This window comes from Furipterus horrens, unplaced genomic scaffold (assembly GCF_987537825.1).
Source record: "Furipterus horrens unplaced genomic scaffold, mFurHor1.1.pri manual_scaffold_7, whole genome shotgun sequence".
NCBI lineage: Eukaryota > Metazoa > Chordata > Mammalia > Chiroptera > Furipteridae > Furipterus > Furipterus horrens.
Genome location: NW_028327177.1, coordinates 143653503 through 143677748, shown reverse-complemented (window position 1 = coordinate 143677748; position 24246 = coordinate 143653503). Strand labels below are relative to the sequence as shown.

At 56.5% G+C, this 24246-nt stretch overlaps 1 protein-coding gene across 1 annotated transcript in view; it reads left to right on the top strand.

The window, feature by feature from the left end:
• The window catches only part of CHL1 (cell adhesion molecule L1 like), a 104982-nt gene extending 88191 nt beyond the window's left edge, over window positions 1-16791 (top strand). Inside the window, exons 17-26 of the mRNA XM_090284882.1 lie at window positions 1153-1223; window positions 5804-6026; window positions 7075-7190; window positions 7578-7782; window positions 7932-8054; window positions 8412-8591; window positions 10650-10814; window positions 11410-11541; window positions 13861-13933; window positions 15199-16791. Coding sequence (XP_090141008.1) covers window positions 1153-1223; window positions 5804-6026; window positions 7075-7190; window positions 7578-7782; window positions 7932-8054; window positions 8412-8591; window positions 10650-10814; window positions 11410-11541; window positions 13861-13933; window positions 15199-15415 — 1505 coding nt within the window. The 3' untranslated portion in view covers window positions 15416-16791. The remainder of the gene's footprint in view (window positions 1-1152; window positions 1224-5803; window positions 6027-7074; window positions 7191-7577; window positions 7783-7931; window positions 8055-8411; window positions 8592-10649; window positions 10815-11409; window positions 11542-13860; window positions 13934-15198) is intronic.
• The last annotated feature ends 7455 nt before the right edge of the window (window positions 16792-24246 follow it).

Here is a 24246-nt window from a genome sequence, read left to right as displayed (position 1 = left end):
GGGCACAGGGCAGAAGTCAGCAGGCAGGGGTGCGAGCGAGCGTTCCCGAGGGACTCCTGGTCGTTGAAGATCGCGTTAAAATCAGGTACAAAGTAAGTTCTGAAGTTCAGCGTAGAGAGACCAAGTCAGGGGTTCCACTTCCCGAAATACAGCTTGGACGCAGGAGAGGCACCTTGTGACATTGGTCAGTGCGTCGGACACCATCCATGTCACGCATCTAGTTCACCTTTTGTGTCTCAGTATCTGTCTACTTTCCCAAGACAGCAAGACACATTCCTCTTACTTAAGCCCCAGACGGGCAGCGCGCAGGGATGTTCTGAGTGGGCTGAGCGCACCAGTGGGCCGTGCCCCGTGCCGGCCTTTCCCGCTGAGATAAACGCTCTGGGGCCCCACTCCCTTCTGGCTGAGGGCGGGCCAGGAGGCGCAATGAAACCACCGAGTCAGGTACTCGCGTGAGGGGCCTCAGCTGGACGTGGCACCGGGCTGCGTACTGAGTCGTTCTTCTAGGACACACGCGTCCCGGTCTGTTGTGGGGCTCGGTGTCCGCCGCGTCCTGCTTGGCTGTCGACGTTGATGCCCGGTGTTTCATTTCTTCAGCTCAGAGGCAAACGGTCGCAGCATGAATGTCTAATAATTGTAATACAAAAAGGAAAGCAGCTTCAAATGACAACACACTTTTTAAAAGTAGGGTTAGGATTTTTAAATTCACATTTAAAATTTAAACGGCAGGTTTAAAATTAAGATACACGAGAGTAAGGCATTTACTCTCCTTGGAGTGACTGTGACTTCAGGAACACGACCTCCTTTCAATAAAATATGCATTTTAAAGTTGCCATATGTGAGGTAGTGGATGTGTTGGCTAATCTTACTGTTGTGATCACTTTGCAGCATATACATATAAATGTAAACTGTGTGGCCATATCTGCAGATACACTTATATCAAATCACTACCGTGTACACCTGAAACTTAGAGTGTTAGAGGTCAGTTATATCTCAGCAATGCCGTCTTGAATCTTTCTGGGAACTGAGCTTGATAGAAATGAATAAATATATCGAAGTTATTTAAGCATATTTTTGAGGGGGTGTTGATAGGATGATTTGCCTAGGGACCATACAATGGGAAAAATAATTTTAATGCTTGTAATTTTTCAGCTCCAGACAAGAATCCACAGAACATCCGGGTTCAAGCCTCTCAACCCAAGGAGATGATTATAAAGTGGGAGGTGTGTACTCTCTAATGTCTTTCTTTGTGTTCTTTTTCCTCCTTCTTTTAGTTCTGCTTGCTATGTATAATGATGAAACGGTGCTTTTGAAGCAAAAGGAGATATTTATATTATATTAATTATTATAGTTTATAAATTATTTTATTTGTATGTTTTAAAGACCATTGGTGTTTCAAAATGATGAAACTGAGTTTGACAGTGGTAAATAATTTTAAAAAGATTATTCATGTTGATTTAAATATAACCCGCTGCCAAAGTTCCAGATTCCTGGCATTTCTGTAACCAGAATCCCAGCTGTCCTCCCGGCCAGACAACACGGGAGACCTTCACCCTTCCCTCCAGCCCGGCGGGCGGCCCGTGAGCTACTGAGCAGAGCAGAGGAGTGGCGCCCACGTAGCAGCTGCCACCACGAAGCACCAGTGGCATCTGGTTTATTTTTACCGAATTCTGAGGAAGCCTGGTCAGGCGTCAGCACCTTGTTCCCGATCTGGACACGGAGGTCCCAGGGCTGGGCAGTCCCACCCGTCAGCACACGAGCTGGGCTTTACCTGGGCATCTTCGACTTGAAACACGTCCCCGCCTTTAGCGCCGCTAGAAGTTATTAGTTAGACTGTCCTCTTTAAACGCGGCATCACATTTGTATCAGCTCAGGTCACGTGAGTTTTTGCGTGCGTCTCATTTCTAACGGCCTTCCGTGACTTTTCAGAAAATTTCCCCTCTGTTACTCGGACATACTTCACGAACAAGCATTTTAACCTCCTGGGAAGTAGGTTGCCATTCACCCATTCTGATTGCTACGTACTCCACCATTGAGTTTATTTAATTTTACATAAATACAGGACATTTTAGAATGTATGCTGGGACATACTAATTTATTTGTATACTTCGCTCCAGGTAGGATTTTTGAGAGAATTTGAAGATGTCTAGGGTTTGATCTAATGCTTTCTCCCGGTATATTGGTCTTAGTACTTATTACATAATCTGATGGCCCATACCTGCAAAACATTTAGTTACTATTTTTATATCAATGCCAACATTTTATTATCATTTTAGAGCAATTGAGTTTTTCAAATTTAAAATTAGAAAAAAGAACTGGTAATACACAGAAACTAATCTATTCCAGAATATTTACATGGTCATAGTTGCTACTGCACTGTCTTGACAATCAGTTTGTAGCCTGAAGTGATGCAGTTTGGTCCTTTCGAGTACCTCTGGCTTCCCCTCTTTGAGGTTCCGTAAGGCAGACACCACGCTGGCCGGCGGCTGGGGGGCTGGGTGATCAGCTGGTCGGCCCCTCAGCGGGCCCATCTGTCCCGCCGTCACTCGGTCCTTCGTCCCCCCTCCCCCCTGGGGGCTGTGGGCACTCCTGGTGTCAGCCCTGCCCTCTGCGCCGAGAAGCTGGGCTCCCAGGACCCCGTGGCCTCGCCGGGAGCCGGGCTCCGAGTCAGCCCCGGGCGGCTGGCCCCTCTGTCCGCCTTCCTGCTGCTCCTGCCCAGAAGCCTCTCTCTTTATTCCCCAAAGACACACAGGGCTGATCACTCACGCTCTGCGCTTGTCTTAATGAGATCACACCCCGAAAGCGTTTGTAATTTGTCTTCGAAGAGTCAGCGACATGTCATTCGGTCATTAGTCGACGGGAGGGAGGCAGCAGTGAGGGATGTGTAGCGATGCTGGCAGGTGCGTCCGTAATCTGTCCCATCGTGTTTGCTGTTGTCCCGGAACGTCCGGAGGTCTGATCCTCTCGGGCGCACCAGCGAGTTTCAGGGCTCCTGTCGTGGGGCTCCCCCTGCAGGCAGGAGCCGGGCCCGGTGTTTCCCAGGGGGGCACACAGACACGGGCCGAGTCACCCGACCCCTCCAGAGATGGACTCAGAGAAGACCCCTTTCTCTAAGACAATGATCAGAGAGAAGAAATTCATTTAAAATATAGTCGATCTTTGACAAAACGATGAACAACTCAGATGAGCACCAGGAACAAAGTACACACCCCTGATATTTTTTTTTGGCATTAAACATGAATTATTGAAAAGTAATGTATGGTGAGGTCCTGGGGTTGCACGGGGCAGTTAAGGAGAAAATACACTCTCTGCTTTCCAAGGCTGTGTATTCCAGCGGGAGAGACAGACAACAGGCAAGTGCATCAGGAGTAAACTGGGACGTAACTGAATGAAGCACCCTGCGGAGGAAAGTAAGATACTGAGCCTCATGCGGGTGACGGCTCACTTACCGACCGAATGTGTGACCCTTACTTAGAAACCACAAGACGGATTTTAGTTTCCTTACTTACAGCTCATGTGCTGTTGCCTATGAATTATCTTCATAAACCAGTCACACTACTTAGTGAAGACATTTGTAAAAGTAACGCACTATGTCCCTCCCTACCGGCACTCGTCATTGCAGCTAGCAGTGGCTCTAAAACTCTCCTTCCCACACTAGGGGGCCACATCTCACGGCGTATTTTGCGTTAAAAATGATAATGTCCCTTAAAGCAGAAATTAAGAGCCCACTGCAACCCAGCCAGGTAAATATTAATTATATCAGAGTGACTGTTGCCTGGCATTTCCTTAGTTCTGAAGTGGAGGTATATGTATGTTAAACTTGAGCTTCAAGCAAACAGCAAGTTTCTAATCTCATGGACACCAAAAACATAGAATACAAAACAAACCCCCCAAAGGCCAAGCCCACTAACGCTCTGTGAATAGCAGCTTCTTCAGTTACCTGGCCGCTTCACCCCGTCAGGGTTTCAGCCCTGAAGGGCCCAGGCCGCACTGTCTCCGTCAGAAAAAAGAAACTCTGCAGGCTTAGAATGGGGTCAAGGCCGATGACCATCCGTCCGGTTTCCGGGTCAGTCCCTGTAACCTGGCTTTGTGCCTGCCTCTCTTTTTAAAGTAGGGGAGCAGTAGAGGCTCTTTTTCCTGAAAATGCTATAATTCCATGGGTTTCTAAGATCCTTGGAAGGAGGACCTCCGCGGACCCGTCTAGAGACCCCTGGGCCCCACATGGAGAGCCTCTTCCTTAGGGCCCGCTCCTCGGGGACAGCTCCCTGAGGGGACAGGCTGGCGGCCCCCTCCCCTGGCTCAGCTCGGGCCCCTCCGGCCTCCTGTCTTTGCTTGGAGCCTACTGGAGAGTTTGCTGAGCTGGCGACCATCGCCTGGAAGCCAGATACAGAGGGTTCCTGCCATCTGCTTGGGGGTCCATGCACCAAGGAGGCCGCCGGGTGGGTGCGGTCTTGCTTCAGTGTTCCCGACAGTGGCACGGGCTCAGCCAGCGGGACAGTGTCCCTTGGAGCAGCGCATGTGTAAACTGAATGTCGTAACTGGACGTGTGGGCTGTCGGGGGGGCGGGGGCGGCGCTGAGGGAGTACGATTGCAGAGGAAGCACAGACTTGGGGTCACGGCCTGGCCCGCAGGGGCTGCGCTGAGGTCCCAGAGAATTTACAGCCGCAGGGCAGTGACGATTGTCCAGTGAATGCAGGTCTAACCCAGGGCTGTGTGCGAGGTCTCAGGCTTTTGCTTTGCTTTGCTGTTTTTTTTTTTTTTGACTGCTAGCTAATAGAAGTTTTCCCTTTGGAATAAATGTAGACTTGAAATTACTTTGCTGGTATAAGATTGTGTTTTCAACTTGATTCCAACCAATGCTTCTAATGAGCATTTTAGTAAATTAGGTTGAGTCAAGAAGCACTGAAAATTACGCAGGAGCATATATGTAACATCATCGAACGGCTCACATGTACAGACAGAGTTACTGCTGAGAGAAGCGAGCCCTACAAGCCAGGACTCAAGTCACATTTTTAATGTCGTTTCCATAACTGATTCATGTAAATGCAATTTCCATGTTTGTGAAATTAATAGGGTGGCTTACACCACATCAATGTTTTGTGAGTTAAAAGTATCGCTCAATTACAAACGAGAGCGGAAATAACCCATTTCCTATGCTAGAAATTCCACCACTAAATATTCGTATACAGCAGAATAAAGTGTGTGTGTGTGCGTGCGTGTGTGCGTGTGTGTGGGGGCAGGGGTTCTTAAAGAAATGGAAACAGAATGGCAAGAGAGCTGGGATATTATTTTATTGCTGATAGGAGCTGCCTATTCTGGGTACTAATGTATAAACATGCATATTCTCTAAAAATAAAGACTAATCTTTGTTTTTCTCTTGGAAATAAGGTATAGGAGGCTGGGGTTGGGGGAGGAGAGAGTCCTGGTGAAAAACGAGGGGAAAGCCCACTCGCGGTCACGGGGCTCATGGCCGTGTCTCCCCTGGGCCAGTGCGTGGGAGTGGAAGGCAGGGTACAGGGGGAAGGGGAGGTGCAGGCTGAACCCTCTGTAGAATTTCTTAGTAGATTCTTTCTTCTGAAAAGTTAAGACTTCACCCCAAGGGCAGCGTCCAGGCACTAAAACCATAGGGTTCTTCCAGCGAGGCAAGGCCGAGGGACATTCTAACTAACAGAATGACAGAAACGTCACCACTGTTCCCAGCTGACGAGGGGAGGCAAGCTTTCCCACGAGGTGGCCCGTCTGCTCAGCCTTTCTCACGCCACAGCGCGCCCGCGTCTCTGACGAGTCCTGCCTCCTGTTGCAGCCCCTGAAGTCCATGGAGCAGAACGGGCCGGGCCTGGAGTACCGCGTGGCCTGGAGGCCGCAGGGCGCCCCCACGGAGTGGGAAGAGGAGACGGTGCGGGAACACAGCCTGCGGGTGATGACGCCCGCCGTCTACGCCCCCTACGATGTCCAAGTGCAAGCCGTCAACAGCCTGGGCGCTGGCCCCGAGCCCCAGTCAGTGACCCTCTATTCCGGGGAGGACTGTAAGTGCCGCCGGCAGCCCCTGCCCAGATGGTGTTTCTGTGCTCGTGGGGGCGTGGCGGGGGGGGCCGAGGACGGTGGCCGGGCCTCCTCCTCGGGTGACGGCGGGACGCCGGATCCGTGTGGGTGGTGGCGAGGAGTCACATCGAAGGCTTTCATTTTCTTTAATTGCCTGATAGAGCTAGTCTTGCGCTGACCATCACAGGCCTGCACGCATCGCTGCCGCTGGGGGGGCCGCGTGATGTCATAGGTTTCCAGCTGTGTCACCCCTCCCCCACCAAAGCGCTCCTGAGGGCACGGCCGCCACGCGCTGGCCTCCGTCTGCAGGCGGGGGGCAGAGCTAGGTCTGCATGTAGGATCACACGTGTGCACACACGCTCACACACATGTGCGCGCACACATCCACACAGAGTTTTGCAGTGCTCGTGATATGATCATATTATGAAATAGTTATACCTGTAGTCCTGCCAGCAGCTTATTGGAGAAAGGACACGGCCTTGCATCCCATGTGCCCGCCCAGCAGGGGACCTGCCTGGACCCCAAGTGACGCTTTCACCCAAGAGTAGAAGGTGGCAAGGACAGGACGTGGAATGGCTCGTCCTCAGTCGCCTGCCGTCTGAGTCTTTCTACCCGACCTCGGTTGCCCGAGGGTTGCGGGAGCCAGTCCCGGCCCTTCAGTGGCGCCTGACACGGCCTGTGCCCAGCTCACGGCCGCTGCTGTCACTGACGTCAGGTTCCCAACGCGCCCAAGTGACCTCAGTTACAGCGTGGGCCAAGGTCACGTGCTTCCGAGGCAGCAGGCCCCGAGGGGGGGCGGTCGTGGGCCTGCTGTGACGTCAGGTTGACTGAACACGTGGAGCCCGTCTCTCAGGGTTGGGGGGGCTCCCTTCTCTGAGACCCTCGGGGGCTGGGACGCCGCTCGGGGGAGCTCTCCTGGGTCCCCGTGGACCTGCCTCCGCGGCAGTGCCGCTCAGACTCAACCGTGAGACAGTCTGGCTTGTGAAGGCGGCTGGGGCTGCTGACCGCTGACCCCGCGCTCGTGTCCTGCAGACCCTGACGCGGCCCCGGTGGTCCACGGCGTGGACGTCGTGAACAGTTCGCTGGTCAGAGTGACCTGGTCGTCCGTGCCCAAGGACAGAGTCCACGGACGCCTGAGAGGATACCAGGTCTCTTCCCCGCTTCCCTTCCCCGTTGACAGGCCCCTCCCGCCCCCCCCCCCCAAGCAAAGAACTGCTTCTGGGCCCTGGCCAGGGGGCCCGGTGGGTGGGAGCGTCGCCCCGCAGACCAGCGGGTCGCAGGTTCGATCCCCGGTCGGGGCGCAGACCGGGGTTGTGTGTTCCGTCCCTGGCTGGGGCGTAGGGGCGGCAGCCGGTCGCTGTCCCCCACATCGATGTTTCTCCCTCTCTCTCTAAAATCAATACACATTCCTCGAGTGATGCTTTAAAAAAATACAAAATGCAAAGTAAAACTTAAGAACAGAACTTCTTCTGGAAGCAGCCGAGGGCGCACCTGCCGCCAGGGCGGGGTGGCCAGCACTCCCGTCTCCCTTGCAGGTCAGCTGGTGGAAAACGAGGGGCCTGCTGGACGGCGGGGCGCCCCCCACGGCGGTGCGCACCCTCCGCTTCTCGGGGCCGCGGGGCTCGGGGATGCTGCCCGCGCTGGAGGCCTTCAGCGAGTTCCGCCTCACGGTCGCGGCCTACAACGCCAAGGGCGCGGGCCCCGAGAGCGAGCCGTTCACCTTCCGGACGCCGGAGGGCGGTGAGCGGGGCGGCCGTGGGGAGCGGGGTCGACGGGACCCCGTGCGCTCGCGCCCCGGCCTCCAGGGGACGCGGCGCCGAGGGCGGCCTCAGGGGGGCTGGGCAGTGCCGCAGGTCGTGAGTGTCTGTTCTCGGTCTCGCGCGTCCCAGTGCCCGAGCAGCCGGCGTTCCTGAAGGTCGTCCAGGTGGATCAAGACGCGGCCACGCTGGCCTGGGGGCTGCCCGCGAGGCTCAACGGGAACCTCACGGGCTACCTGCTGCAGTTCCAGACGAGTGAGTGGGCGCCCCGCGCGTGTCCGCGCTCCGTCCGCCGCGCGGGGGCCGTGTGCCCGCCGAGCCTCCGCAGGCCGGCCGCGCCCTCCCTCCCTCCCTCCCCGCGCGGGCCCCCTTGGCCCCCGCGTTCGCAGTGCGGGCCGTTCCCGGATGGCCCGCCGCCCTCAGCGCCCCCAGGGGCACGCGCGTTCGGGGTGTGTTTGTAAGGGACCCCGAGGCGGCGGCGAGTCCGTTTCCCCGGGCGCAGGCCCCACGCGCGGCCCTGACTCCGCGGCACGAATCCGAGCGGCAGCAGAGCGGGGCAGGGCTGCTGGGGGCGCGCGCACTGACCCGGGAGGCCCCCCTCTGTCCCCTCAGTCAACGCCACCGACGAGATCGGGGACCTCAGCGACGTGAACGTCAGCGCGCCGGCCGCTCCCCGCTGGCGCCTGTCGGGGCTCCGCGCCAACACCAAGTACAAGTTCTACGTGCGCGCGTGCACGGCGCGGGGCTGCGGGGCGGCCGCCACGGAGGAGGGCGCCACGCCGGGGGCAGGCGGTGAGTCCATCGGGGGGCCGGGCCCGCGCCGGCCCCGCCACGACCGCGTGAGCTCCGTCTGCAGAGCTGTGCGCAGCAGCCACGCCCGGGGGCCTCGGCGGTGTGGTCAGGGCCGCGCTCCTGCGTAACTTGGGGTGTGCGCGGACGGCCGTGAGGCTGCTCTTGGGGCCGTGGAGGGGGCTTCGCTTTCGGGCACTTTCCGCCCAAAACGTAAAACCGTCTCCTGCCCTGGTGGGCACTTTGCCACACTGACCTGATGTGTTTGTGCCTGGACGCACGCACGCTGGCCCACGCACCCTGACCCACGCACCCTGACCCACGCACCCTGGCTCACGCACCCTGACCCACGCACCCTGACCCACGCACCCTGACTCATGCACCCTGGCCCATGCACGCTGACCCACGCATCCTGGCCCATGCACGCTGGCCCACGCATCCTGACCCACGCACGCTGGCCCACGCACCCTGACCCACGCACCCTGACCCACACACCCTGACTCACGCTGTCTGACGCACGCACGCTGGCCCACGCACGCTGGCCCACGCACCCTGACCCACGCACCCTGACTCATGCACGCTGACCCACGCATGCTGGCCCACGCAACCTGATTCACGCACCCTGGCCCACGCACGCTGGCCCACGCACCCTGACCCACGCATTAGTTCTGATTTCCTGCCCAGCAGTTGCGCCAAACAGCCGACCTGCAAACGGCTCACAGCCCTGGTCTCGCGGGCACAGGCTCCACACTTACCGGCTCCCCAGCTCCGGCCCCGGCCTCCCGCGCGTGCTCTGGGCCTCTGGTGGCAGCGGCGTCCGCAGGGACGGGGGGGGGGGGGGGGGGGGGCGTCAGAGGGGAAAGCGGGCCCTGCGGGGGTCCCGGCCAGCACGCGGGGAGGGCGCCTGCGGGCGGCGGGGCCGCGGGCGGCGGGAGGGCGCCCTCGTTCTGAGGACGGGCCGCACCGGCCCTTCTCCCGGTCATTTTCCGGCCGCCCCTGATCTCATGGCCCAGAACCTAAGGGGGAGAAGCCGGGGCTGAGCAGGAGTCTTCTCTTGTCTGTCCTTCCCTGGTTTGAATGCAAACACTCGCTCTGCTCTATTTTTCAGACGCTTGTGCCAGGTCCTGTCCTATTAATATTTCCGTTGCTCACAGTGCGAGTTAACCGCCCTCTCCCAGCGGTGCCGGTCCTGGTGGCTTTGCTCAGCGGGCGTCCCCGGCCTGTTCCTCCCGCGGCGCCGCTCAGTAACGGAGCCCGGCCGCGATCCCACCCGGGACACCCGGTTTCTGGTCTAGAATTTAATAGAGCATCCCCTGAAAACCGTTTCATACGCCCTTATCCCCTCAGCACATGGAGTGGGCTTTCTTTCAGTGTAAATTCGTATTTTCCGGCTTTTATTTATTCTGTTGAGCCTTAGCAAAGCATCTAAGAAAGTATTTGACATTTTGTTGCAAGAGCATACGTTCAAAGTCTCCTTCGGTTACACTTGACTCCTGTTTTTACCTGGCTGCCACTGTGCGTTTTTACCATTAATATCCTGGCATATCCGTGGCTTGGGGAAGGGCCAGTTTTGCAAGCACCGGCAGAGCTCCATGCCCTTCCCTTCGCTGTGCCCGCAAACCTGCACACGGTGCGTGCCTATGTTAACACCTGACGTGTTCCGATGCTGCCCCATCAATGTTTATGGTGACGAGCGAGAAAGAGGAACACAGTTCAGATGTCACCTGCTGCCAGTCACCGGCCTCGGCGGCCACACGCAGCCTGCTGCTAGGCTTGTGCAAGTTTACGGACCGCTCTGGAGCCTGTGATTGGGTCTGAGCCGCCCGCATGACCAGGGCGACTCTAGAGGTCCGTTTCTTCAGCATGTTCACCGTCCGAATGGGACGAGTTACTGAATATTAAGGAAGGAAACCTCAAATGTTGATTTCGTGACCTCCCGATAATTCGGGAGCTGTCTGAGGCAAAAGGCTACAAGTGGCCCCCGTATCTGTCCCAAACAACTTTTGTGTCCTGCTTTTCAGCGATGACAGTCTTCATGCCTTAACTGTGTGCATTCCTTAGGTAAAGGGATCGGCCAGACCCCAGAAGGAGTCAATGCCACTCAGAAGGCCCGCCCGCCCGAGGCCCCCCCCGAGCCCGGAGCCGAGCCGGCGGTCCGCCTCCTGACTAAGAGCTGGGTTGATAACAATAGCATTTTTGAAGATGTGATTGAGGCGAGAGGGCGAGGTGAGGACTGGGGTGGTGCGGGGCAGCCTTAGCCGGCGCGCCTGTGTCCTGGGGAGAGCGTAATTGTCCCCCCCACACCAGAGGAGAGGCACCCCGTGCGGTGGCTGGAGAAAAGCAGTCTGAGTTCGTTTTGGCGTAGCGTTTCAAAACTCCAAATGAAAAGCGCTCCATGCAGGTCCCGTTTCCCGAATTGCTTTTACTGCTAGAGTTGCCTAAAAATGCCTCCTGCTTATTAACGCCTGTCAGTAACAAAACTAAAAAGAAAAACCAAGCCAAGAGCACCCACGGCGTCGCCATGGCAACCCACAGTCACCAGGGCGGCTTCTGCTTGCGCTTGCGCTGTGTGTGTTCACCTCGACTGCTTGCCCCGTCCTCTCTGGTTTCTGGCCTCAGGTTGACACACGGCTGGGAGGTCCTTTCTCGGTCAGGCAGGCGCGCGTGTCGGGGTCCTTCTGCCTGTCCCCCGGCCACCTTCCTCTCGGGTCCCTAGAAGGAGGAACAAAACCGAGGCCATTTTGTGTGTTGGAAACGGTGCTTAGTTTCCCCAAGGCCAGTGGCTTCCCAGCGCTCAGTGTGTGACTCCTCTGTGCGGCAGAGCGCGCGGGCCTATACGAGGACATCGCCACGCAGGGCTGGTTCATCGGGCTGATGTGCGCCGTCGCCGGCCTCACCCTCGTGCTGCTCACCGTCTGCTTCGTGAAGAGGAACCGCGGCGGGAAGTACTCAGGTAGCGTCCGTTCTCCTTCACAGGTCCTGGGGTGACGCTCCCCGTGGACGCGGCCCGTGGGTCCTTCGACGGGTGGGCACAAAGAAGATGTGATGTATACGAGGGGACCCAGACACGGACTTCATTTACAAAAGATTGAGTCCGTGTTCTGACATGATTAACTTCAGTCACCTTCAAAGTGCTCCCCATTGGATGCGGTCCACCCATTGAGGCTTTTTTCCCACGGCTGAAAACAGTGTTTGAACTCGTCGGTTTTGATGCCTTTTAGTGCTTCTGCTGTTTTCTGTTTCCCCTCTTTGGCATCAGCAAAGCATTTCCCTTTGAGGACTGTTTTCATCTGAGGAAACAAAAAAGTCACTTGGGACAAGATCCGGGGAATAGAGAGGGTGGAGCATGGGAGTCAGGCCGTTTTTGCTCAAAAACTGCTGAACACTCAGTGCGGGGTGGGCAGGTGCGCTCGTAAATCCCCATCATGAAATGGGCAGGTACGCTGAAAGCCTTCAAAACAAACTCACTGAAGCCGAACGCAGCCTCTCACAACAACGCCAGCTGGCGCACAGACCCAGAGGGGCTCCTGGAGCACGCGCCCAGCAGGGGAAGCCCGGACTACAGGGGCCCTTCCTCCGAAGATAATTTCCTTTTTTGGGGTCCCCCCTCACATATACAATGGAATACCACTCAGCCAACATGAGTAAATCTAGAGCGTGCCCCGCTACGTGAAACAAGTCAGTCAGAAAAAGACAAGAAGCTCATGATTTCACTTACACAAAGGATATAAACCCAAAAGCAACAAGTGAACAGATAAAACTGTTTTTAATATGATTTCCAATTCATTAATTGTTATTCTCTGGGAGGCACTCTTCAGAGATGTCTCCTATCCTCCCAGTGACACGTTGAAGTCACATTTACGTTAGCCCGTGAGACAGTGTCCGAGAGGAGAAACGCCCTGCATCAACTAACCGAAGGGAAGGTTTCCTCCCGCAGTTCCCACATTTCAGGTTTCTAGGGCTTGAAATGGCTCGAATGAGACTTAACACTTCCCAGCTTCTCTTCTGTGTTTGTAAAATGTCAGAGATGTGGAGAAGACTCAGTGCTAAGTCACACACATCGCTTTTCATGTCTTAAGAAGAAAGGACGCTTCTGGTCACATTAGTGACCCAGGGATTTTCTGCCCAAATGAGTTCTGATAGCACCAGCCCCCCAGTCAGTGGACCTGGGGTCAAGCATTGCTGGGGTACGTTTCTTATCACTGACACGTGCGGGGTGCCCTGCCCCTGAATTAGCGGGGCATGAGGTAAACATACGGCCATCCTAGTTCACGTCATGACTGCTCTTACTTTAATTTCATTCCGTTTCTGAATTTATTTTCTCTTATTCAGAGGTACGTGCTGTGTTTTGCTGCTGTTACGTAGGGGAGAGGTTTGGCCCCACTGCCTTCGGTCCGACCATGTTCCGATTTGTGGAAGTCATGGCTTGTGATTCACCCGGCAAATACTTATTGGCAACCTATGATGTATATTGAACAAACAAACGAACGTAGATCCTAAATTTTTGTAAAATTACATGGAAAATGTATGGGATTATACACCTCATCCTTTCCCTCAAAGACTGGGGTGTTATGAGTTGATTGTAAGGATCAGCGGGGGTCCTGGGTAATTAACTGGAAGCTGTGTGGACACCCTTGGAGGCTGTTGTGGTGAAGTGTGTGGTCCTCCAAACTGCCCGGGGGCTTCTTCAGATGGTGTCTTGAAGGAAACGGATTAGGCCACCCCCCCTGATTAGGATTAGGCTACCTCCCTGGGGCAGCTGGGAGGCCCCTGGTCTCTGCAGGGAGGGGACAAGGAGAAAGCCGTTCCATTTACGCTTTCCAGCAAGAAAGGCAAGACCCTCCTCGTGCCCCACGGTCCCGGAAAACCACTGGAAAACGTCACTGTTGACGGTGGTTGACTTCAACCTCTGTAGCTTAATGACACAGATGTGATGGCATCTCCAGAAGGGTCAGGAGGGAGGAGTGGGTACTGAGCCGTGCTCTCCAGAAGGGGCCACAGCTAAGCCTGCCTCTCCGCCTGCCTCTGGCCCGCAGAACGTTGCGTAAATGCTCAATATGGGGGAGTCTGCACGGGCGGGGACTCGGAGCCCAAAGACGGGGAACCCGGAAAACCCTTTTCCCTTCGATTGTTAACTGGCGGGGGGCAGACGGAACCACACTGTCAGCGTGGCGGCGTTGGGCGCACGGGCCCCTCCGTTCTCCCTGCAGGCCCAGTGCTCGCTGGGGTGCCCCGCACCCTCTGCCTGATCCGTTCTCTCTCTTTTCTCCAGTGAAAGAGAAGGAGGACCTGCACCCGGACCCAGAAGTTCAGTCCGGGAAAGATGAGACTTTCGGGGACTACAGGTAAACACGCAGCCCCCAGAAGGGGACCCGAGCCCCTGGTTCAGAGGTCACAGGCTTCGGTTCAGCCCAGGCGATACCGTTGCGTGCCCCCCCTGTGCCCTTAGAGCAGGTCACCCGTCTCTCATCCTCTCCCCCAAACGGCATGCTCAGGGGAAGGTCCTGCCAGGAGACAGCTGTCCCGGCCACCCAGGAGGGGTGGCTCTGGGAGGGGTTTCCTCACCACGTACTGCCTGGCCCGGGCCAGAGCCGCTGCCGGGGTTCTGCCACTGTGGTCGTAGGATCTGAGGTCTGGGGCCATGACGGGGACCTGTCAGGTCAGCCCGGGTCACACTCCCACTGGTTACTTGTCCAGCACACGTGGCTCCGGTGACTGTGGCCACAGGCCGCCACCCCACGGGAACCACACGTGGGCACTGAGCAGCTTTCACGGGACACACGCCCCCTCTGCGCGCTCTTCTCGGTGTTGGTGAGCCCTGTGCGAGGTGAGGAGGGCGGAGAGAGCCAGGCGTCCCCGCGGAGGACAGGGCCCGGGCCCAGCAGCCGGAATGGCCGCCACGTGTCCGCAAGCGCTGGTCACATGCTAGTTATATTTTCCCAAATTCTCCCTTTTCCCAATTTGATAAAATTGTTTAATCCTGCATACAACGTCACAGTGTGATAGCGGCTGGTACCTAAAAAAAAATCCTGATCAGGAACTTAGAGGACTGCACCGTGTTCCAGACATTTCACTAACTCAGAGTTGCTCATTATGAAGAATAAAACCCAAACCTTAAATACAGGCTGCCTGTAGTACTTACGTTCTAAAAACGCCAGCCATTTTTTAATTCATTTGAAAAACCTGAGTTGATGAACTATATGAAAGAAACTTCTTTGGTTTCAAGGAACAATTTGATTGAGTAACTGGAACAAAGGAGTGATTTTGGGGAGGGTTAGGCCCCCCGGAGCCCCGAAGGTCGGGAAAGCCAAGGAGATGCTATCTGTCCTATGTCAGCAAGTGAGGCTCCCCGCGCCCCGCAAAGCTCCCAGTTTTAAAGCGGGGGCAGAGCTGCTGCGCACCCTGGAAAAGTTTCTCGGTCCCCTCAGAACGACGCACACGGGTTAGGACGCTGGAAACGCGAGTTGCTGGGGGCGCCTTTAGTCTTGGCTCAGCCCCGCCAGCGTCCCGGCGCGCGTGCGGAAGGTTCTCACGTGTCCCGGCGCCCCTGCCGCGCTGCCTCCCGGGCGCAGCTCAGTGCGACGCTGCTGAACGGCCTCTCGTTTTCTAGTGACAGCGACGAGAAGCCTCTCCGGGGGAGTCTCCGGCCCCTCCAGCGGGACACACAGGCCACGGAGAGCGCGGACAGCTTGGTCCCGTACGGGGACGGCGACCAGGGCCTGTTCAGCGAGGACGGGTCATTCATCGGCGCCTACGCGGGCTCCAAGGAGAAGGGCTCCGTGGGCAGCAACGGCAGCTCCACGGCCACGTTCCCGCTGCGGGCGTGACGCGCCCCTGCGCGCGCGCGCACGCACGCCCCGCCGGCCCCCGCGTCCCCCGCTCCAGGGCGCGGAGCTGCCCGCGGGACAGAGACGCGTCGCGAGAGCACCGTCCAGACTCCCGCGGCTCGAGACCGCGGCCCGCTGTCCGTTTGCTTTCTTTCCAGGTGCTGAACATGCGGAGTGGGACGCACCCCTGCTCAGGTCCGCCTCCCCGACTCCGAAGGGGCCGCAGCGCGGTCCCCGCGTCCGCACAGCCGTGGGGGCGCGTGGCGTTCCTGAGACCCGCGGAGGGACTTTGGCCACAGAGGGCAGATGGCGAGCAGACGGGTTATTTAAGTGGAAAGGGGAATACGAATGTCTTACTAAACTCCTTCGTGGACTATATCCAGTCAAAACCTATTATTTAAGTTCTACTAGAGATCTTAGGCCGCCAGCCGCCAGCGTCTATGCAGCGCTAACCCTGCGCCCGGAGGCGGTCCGGTTCAGCAGACGCCTGGCTCGCTCAGTTTCCACACGAATCCCCTGTTCTACCCGCTGCTGTGTCTGCGAACGTCTGTCTTGTCCTTGGACTAAATCCAGCGGCCGGAGCAGCGGCGCCAGAGCCCTTCCTGTGGCCGCGGGGCCGCCAGGAGCCCCGCTCGTCTCTGGTGTGCCCCGACGGCTACTGCCGTCCCTGTGTTTGCGCACACGTGCGCACGCGTGTACTCCGTGACGGCATTGTACATATCACGTTCATAGTCACGCGGTGTAAAGCAGAGGTCGCTTTGTGCCGGGAGGAGGAGCGTGCGCAGGCCCGTCTGTCCCGGAGCCGGAGCAGGACGCACGTGCTTCGGCTTTCCGGAGCCACGGCCAGAAACGCGCGGCCCCAGAGGGCAGACGTGGGGCAACACGCGTGGTTTCTGTTCTCACGTGGCTTCCTCCGACTGTCGCAACACAGACACTACGTGTACGTAGGGAGGGGAACGCCTTCATATGTTGCAAAGTAAGTTTTGTTGTTGGGTGTGCGCCTTCCCCAGCCCCCCACCCCGCCCCCGAGTAAAAACTGTTTACAGTAGAAACGCCTGGACATGTGTGTGCCCGGACCACGTCTTCACATCTCCGGGGGGCCTGCTTTTCTGCGTCTCCTCCTGGGAACGTCGGAGTGAATTCAGGGGACTGGTTTCCAGGCACGCGGGCGACCCGTCCGTCCAAGACTGTACGTGAGCGCGTTTAGAGGTAGTGTAAAGGCTCGTGCATGCGTGTCAGCAAAGTCCAGTGTTCAGCTCGCAATTGTGGAAGCACGTTGTACCCTGACACCACGGAGCTCCGAGTGAGGTTCGAGGGAAACTGAGTCACGGATTCCACTTCCCTTTCTGAACTGTCGCTGTGGACGTACCTTGTTACGTCCTCAGCTTCGGTGTCTGTAGGCACTACATGCCGTGTGGACCGAAACTAGGGGTGTTGATAATGAGTCATGCAGCAACCCGTGGGGCCTATCTCATTGTCGTTTTAAACCTTGTGCACCCCTTGAACTTTGACCCCATCAGACTCCTGAGGAATGACATGTCTCGAGGCAGCATGGTCAGGTGAGAGGAATTTCTGGTTCTCAGCGACTGAGGAGCCCAAGGCTGGGACGGTGGAGTTCAGTTCTGCACTGATTCTGGCTCCTATTCTTTGTCATCAAAAGAGCATCTTGAGGGGACCGTGTGGGTTGGAAACAATCTCCACAAAGGCATTGGAAGCAGGTTTATTAAACAGTTAACAACCCTTCCGTCCAAGTTGACACAAGCGATGAATCCTTTCCTTTCCCCAAACCTTCGCGCCCCTTCAGCGGCCTGGGGGAGGAGGCTGCCCTGCTCCCACGTTCCGGGTGCCCCAGATGAACGGACGTGGAAAATCAGACCGCGTTCCGTCCGCCCTCGCTCCCTCTCGCCCACCTTTCCTCTGCGTCTCGGCTTCCGCTGGGACCGTCAGTGCGGAGGGAGCGAGGGCTGCGGCCTGCGTCGCTTTAGCGTGGCGGGTTGTGCACACACCTCCCGAGGGTGGCAGGTAGGGAGCGGTGAGGGCTGGGGAGACCCGAGTCCTCTTCTGGCCCAGCGCCGGCTTCGGGCCTTCCTTCTGCAAGTTGCTTGACCCCTTGGCTTCAAACGGTCTCCACTGGAAAGTGCTGGTGATGATCGCAGTGACCTTATCGTCGTCACAGGGTGTTCTTTTTTATGAAGAAAAATTTGAAAATAATAAAAGCTAAGATGCCTTGTAACTTCATAAACCTATACTCTAATGATGTATCAAAAAGTCACCCCATGCACACCAACACAATCTGTTCTCTGAGCACATCAATATATTTTTATAGAAAAACACATCTATAGGAAATACAAGAAATCTGCTGTTCCGTGAGCAGTATGATTGGCACATGTCATCCAAAATGACTAATGAGAAGACAATGCAGCAGGGTCTTTGCTATACAGAAGTGTTCTTCACTGACGTTGCATGCGTATTTATAAGTGTGAATTGGTGGATTTATTCTGTTCATGTAAAGGCACCTGATATTTTAGATGTACCCATGTTTATAAATAAAGCGTAAAGCACAGTGCAGTTGCGCTGCAGGTCTCAAATAATATTTTTTCCTATTTTATATTCACGGAAAGAGATGAGCTCAAGAGAGGCCGATAATGAGAAATGTGGGTTTGTTTTTCTAAGATTGGAAACATAATTGCCCGTTGAAACCCTAACTCTGTTCACGTGCCATTAAGGTAGATTCTCGCAACGGTTCCGAGTTGCTTCCGGAGGGACGGGGTCTGTGCTCTGTGGCAGCACAGCCGAGCGGAAGGAGCCGGCGGAGCCGAGCCGACTTTGTATCTTCAATCCTCGGTCACGGTCAGGAGAGACGAGTAAGGCTAGTTTCCAGGAGTCCTTTGTTTGCCGTAGATAAATGCTCATAGTGGAGCTCGATTACACGTGTCTGTGTTGTAGGTGGTGATATGTTATGTCTGTGGCTCTGTACGGCTGAAAAATATTTTCATTATACGTGAAACTCAAGCTTCCAAATAAAAGTTTGACTTCATGCCCTCTCGGAAAGCGTGCGTGCCTTTCTCTTCAGGGGAGAAGAGTCTGCGTTTACTTCCCAGCCCTAGTCCAGCTGCCTCTGGTCCTGGGGTGTCTCTAAGGGAAGCGTAAATTAGGAAAGTGTAAATGAGGTATGAATAAAAGGATTTTGATTTCAATGACTGTATCTCCAAGAGACCCTTCTAATCAGTACCTACAGAACGTGGCATGCCGATAAATTCTGTCCTTAAGGGGAAGGTAAAATTCAGGAGCATGTGGATCCGTCTGGTTGTTTTTAAGACAACACAGAAACGCCACCTTTCCAGAGAATGCCCAGTGGCTGCACTCTGTAAAAACACTAGTGGGCGAGTGGGCTACCCCGGCTGGCTCAGCAGCCGATCTGCTGGAAATTGGGGTTTCAGAAGTGTTTTCTGTGTGCGGAGCACTTGGCACAGGTTCCGCGCCGAGCCTCTCCGACAAGCCTGCGTCGCAGACGGAGGGCGCAGGGCGGGCACGTTACCTGGTGAGCGGGGGCAGCGGGGGCTGGAGGAGGTGAGCGCCCGGGGCCACGCAGGGTGTTCGTCACCCCGCACCTCCACGTGCTCTTTCAAATGCTGAAGGAAGCGTTCGAGTTTAAAACTGGCTCACTGGTCGTGTTTGGAAACCTCTTGGTTTTTAGGGGTGCAAACACCCATAGGGGACACAGTCAGTGTTATACTCGTGTATCAGCAGCTGGATGGTGTGACCCACACGAATCGGGAAATGTGCTACATCGCCTGCTTCGGGGGAAACATAGTGTCCGGTCCTCCTGCGCCCGAGCTCCTTGCAGACTCTGCCTGGGCCCCGCTGAGCCCCGCTGAGCCCCTGTCCTCCCCCGCGTGTGACTGATCCACCCAAGGGGATCGTCCGGCGCAGACAGACGGGTCCGTCCGCTGTGCTGCCTGCGACCATGTCCGTGCCAGCTGGCCTGGTCCGCGGGCTGTGCCCCAATGGGTCCCCCCGCACAGGGGGGCTGACAGTCGAGGTGCAGATCTCCCCGTGCTTTCCCCACGTTGCCGCCCCCCGTGTGACTTCCCATCGCTCCCCGGACATGTCAGAACTCCTCAGTCGTTCTTCAGTGTCCTCATGGCCAGGCCTGACCACGCGCCAAGAGCCGTGACTTATCATTCGCTGCTCCTGTCCCCCTTCCTGCCCCCCTTCCTGCCCCCCTCCTGTCCCACGATGGTACCCAGTGCCTGCGAGGCCCCTTCCCGTTCTCTGGGCTTCGTCTGCCTTGCGCTGGCAACAGCTCTGCCCGGACCACAGCCACCAGCGGGTGGGAACGGGCGCGGGGCCCACGCGTGCCTCTCACTGGCTCCTCCCTGCAGGAGGCCCCCCCAGGCCTTTCACGCTCCCCTGGGAAGTGAGGAGGAGCGAACACCTGCGAGTGAACATTCGTCCCGTGGGACGGGGCCTGGCGCACAGATCACACCTTCCCCGTCCCGTGCACAGAACGGTCCCTGGGTCAGCCATCATTTGCAGGTACAGTGGCCGACTGATCCAGTGACACGCCTCCTGCAGGTCCCCCCTCCTGTGGCCTCGCCATCACTGTGCCCCCGACGAGCCCCTGTTGGGGACATTTGCGCCCCTGAGAAATCTGTGGTCTGACGCTTCCGGCTGCGGGCCCTGCTGAGAGGGGTCCGGGCTGAGGCTGCGTCTTGTCACATTCTTTCCCGTCCCGAGGTCCTCAAGTGTCTTCCTTCTGCCTGACAGGACCACCGACCTGCTTCCAAGGGCAATGGCCTTTCTTCAGGGAACCCTCCCGAGACGTGCAGGCTGGGTGTCTTGCGCTTGGTGTATCGGGGTACATGCGCCTCCTGTTTTTTCACTGCTGCAGGTGTTTTCTTTTTTCATCCTCACTCGAGGACGTTTTCCCGTTGTTTTCAGAGACACGGGGTGGGGGAGGGGGAGAGAGCGAGAAGCACTGACCGGCCTCCTTCTTGCATGTGCCCGACGGGGGCTCCAGCCCGAGACGCGGGGCCCACGGGCGGACGCTGCTGCCGCCTGAGCCCCCAGCCGGGGCGCCGCTGCGGTGCGGCCTTCCGTGTGGCCATCAGATCACGTCGTCCTTCCCCAGCGAGCCTAGAGGTTCGGGAAGAGCAGACGCGCCTCCTTTCCACGGAGAACAGCGGTCGGCTAGCGCAGCGCGTCCCCCCCGCCGCGCGTGCGCTCAGGGCCTGTCGGACGCTGGTCGGGCGGCGGGGAGGGGCCTCCAGGTGCCGCTCGGGGCTTCCCGGCCCGGGTCCTCCATCCTAATACACGGCCTGGCGTGGGGTGCGCAGGGTGCACTTCCCTCTTCATGCTGCCTCACCTGCTATCAGTCTCAGCTCGAAGGGTCTTCTACATCTGTTTTCCCTCCTCTGCCCTGCCCCTGAACCAAGCCCAAGGCAGCTCCCTCCCGGGGCGGGTCTCCCAGCTCCAGGGCCGGCCCGGCCGTCCGACAAAACATGCCCGGGGACTTCATAAAGAACACGTCTAACTGTAGTCGTGGCTGAGCCATAAACGCAGCCACCACCCCGAATTCCCACGCCGAGGACCGTGCGGGGACCAGCCCCTCCCAGCTTCCAGACCCCACCTCCTATGTGCCCCGAAACTACGCCTTTGCCACGCCGACCACCCCCAGTTCTAGAGCCCAGGGAGCCACAGTACCTCCCGTCTGGGACGCCCGTCCCCCCAAATCCTGTGCAAACGGACTTAATGGCCACTTGCGCAGAGAAGACACAGCGTTCTATCAGTCCTTTTATTTCTGCGCAGCGCTCATTACCGTGTTAATCTACAGTCTTAGGAGGCTGTCTCCCCGCACACGGTCCAGGGGAACACGCCGCACGGCCCAGGCCTGTCCGGACCCGCAGCGGGGATCAGCTGGGTGAGGCCCGAGGCCGCGCTCCGACCGGAAACAACGTCACAAATGGTATAAAAAGCCACACGTCTGCACCCACTGACCTCAGGTTTGCACCTTTTACAGAATTCATATATTTGCAATATCCTTCATTTAACGTGGTGGTGATTTCACAAGTTATAAACTATAGAATCAGTTTGTACTCCTGAAACTAATATAATATTATACATCAGTTATATCTCAATTAAAAAAAAGAGCATACAGCCACCCCCCCAAAATAAAAAATGCACACCACGCTTCACCGCCGAAGAAAACATCGTCAGAGCTAATTGCGAGCCCTCTCTCTGCCTTTGGGGAAGGAAATGGTTTTCAGGTTTTGTAAAGCAACTCAGTGAGTAACTCAGTAGTTCCATTCATGAGAATCAATACAAAATGTCGGGAGGGGAGTCCACCTCAGTAAGTTGCATAGAAGGCAGTTAACTGTGACACAATATGTATTTCATATGTAGTATAATTACATATGTTACATATAATTCAGGATCTGTTAGAATGATCATGATGATTAAACAGTTTGTCATGTATGCTTGTAATTCCTGGGGAGAAATGTTTACCTTATAACACAGGAAATTCCTATGTGGAACACAATAATTAACTCTGTTTTAAAATGACTTTGAAAAACACCAAAACATGCCTCTTGGATGAAATGAAACACAGAAGCCTCTGATCCCGTGATTGTACCGGCTTCATAAGAGGTGTAATTAGCAGACGCCACCACCAGGGGGGAGTGTTTCAAAGCAACGACCGCTGGGAGGCCAGGAAGCAGCCTCTGGTCAGGGAGTCAGTGTTTCTAAATATGTAACGTGTGTCACGTACCTACTCGTTATTTCAGACTCTTTCGCTCTGAAACTGTGGTCTCGTTGTAAACATTACTGACGTTTATTAATTCAGTTTTTGTGAAGTATAGAGGCCTTTTCTAATACGGAAAGGATGAGTATTTTTCAAATCTCGGCAGCGTGTCGATGGCCTTAGAATACTTACGGCGTGAAAATGACTCGTTTCTTAGTTTAACCATTTTCTTCCTGGTAGGAACAGATGGAAGTGGTTTCTGAATCATTTATATTTTTATCTCTTTCTAAACAAATGGACACGTCTTGGTTTTTTCCTGAACACACGAGTAGCCCCGGTGCGACGCTACAACATTTCCTGAGGGGTCTGTGTGTTCCTAAATATTGCGTAGCAGCGATATCGTGGGCCTGCTGTGAGAGGAACACAGTTCCAGTAGGTAAAAGCCTCCCCACAGGCGAGGTGCTAACTTCACGGCAGGACTTCGGTTAACGCCCTTCTAACCTGCTTGTTCACTGAGGAGGTGTCATGCTGGTTTGTCAGGAATGGTCACGGGGAAGCCTGAGCTGACCTCTCTGGCAAGTCAAGGGTTCATGTCAAAACCAGGTTGAATGTTGACCTCAGCGCATGAAAGATAAATGCCCGCCCCTGGTGGGCCGTGGGCGGAGCGGCAGCCTCCCAGGTGGGCAGGCGGCAGCCCCTGGAGGGCAGGGAGGGCGCGTGAGCAGGCCCCACCCCGCGCCTCGGGGTCTGCGGCAGGTGCACCCACGAAGGTCCCCAGGTGCTGCCTCGCGCCGCCGAGGGTGGTCTGGGCAGGGCCTCCGGGAACCGCCGACCTTCGCCAACGCGTAGGGTTGGAATCGGCTAATTACTCGCAGGGAACGTTCCCCAAATACTCCTTTCACAGAAGGGGCAGCTTGACTTTCAGGGTGAAAAGCAATAGCGTTTTCCTCTGTGCTGTACAAACAAAAACCCCACCCAGGGACGTCCGTTTTCCACACAGGACGCGGGCCATGAACGCGTTTTCTTCAGAATGACCTCCACCCGCGTGGCGTGAGGAGTGCCGGCCACGGAACCAGGTGGACACTGTTAGGCCTGACTTGGCTGATCCCGCGATCACGGACACGGGGGACTTCCTCCGGCTTCTCAACGGCGTGAGGACTCGGGGCGGGGAGGGTGTGAGCTGCTCAGCAGGACGCCGCTGAGAAAGCGCGTTCGGATGGCAGCCGCGGTCCCGCTGCCCCGGGGTGGCCCCGCACGGAGAAGGAAGGGCCGGACGCAGCCGCGCACCGACGCCCGGGCTGCCGCTGCGGGCACAGCCCGCCTTCCGTTCTTCGTTCAGTTACTTACTTCCTCTCCTGGGCCTCTCGGAGCGTCCTTGGCCCCCGACAGAGCCCTTTCAGACGCTGAGCTGATGTGAATTGTGCGGTGAACTAGGTGTCACTGTAAGGCAAGGTTTATTTCTGCGGAGCGGAATAGCCTTAATCACTGACAGGAGTGGGAGAGGGCGTTCACACGGACTTGGACGGAGGAGCCGGATTTTCATTTTTTTAAATTTTAATTATTCTGGATTTCAATTTCGGTCGCCAGGCCTGGCTTGTGGCTTCCGCACCGGCCAGCACAGAGGTACTCGTTACTCCAGCCCTCCCACAATGCCTGGCTAACGGGTACACCTTCCTGCAAGAAGAAGTGAGGGCCCGTGGAGGTAACTGTCGGAATGCCCCAAGGTTTCCCCGGAGATTTCCTCTTCCTCGGAATCACAGAGAAGGAGCGGCGCACACACCCGTCTGCCCCCGATGACGGCTGGCTGCGGGATTCCTCGCACCTCTCGGTAAGCGTCCCCTTAGCTGGGTCTAACGCGGTCCTCCTCTGTATGAGCAGGAAGGCAGAGGGCCAGCACCCTCCGTCACGATGCAGACACATCCCCGTGGGGCGTGACGTGCAGATCTACATAAATACACACATTCATCCCCATGTTCACGCGCGGCACTTAGGGTAAAGCAGAAATATGCAAAACGGTGCAAACACAGAGTCAGATCAGCCGGGGCTCACGTGCGAAATGCAATGATCGCGGCAAAGCCACCTGCGTTCG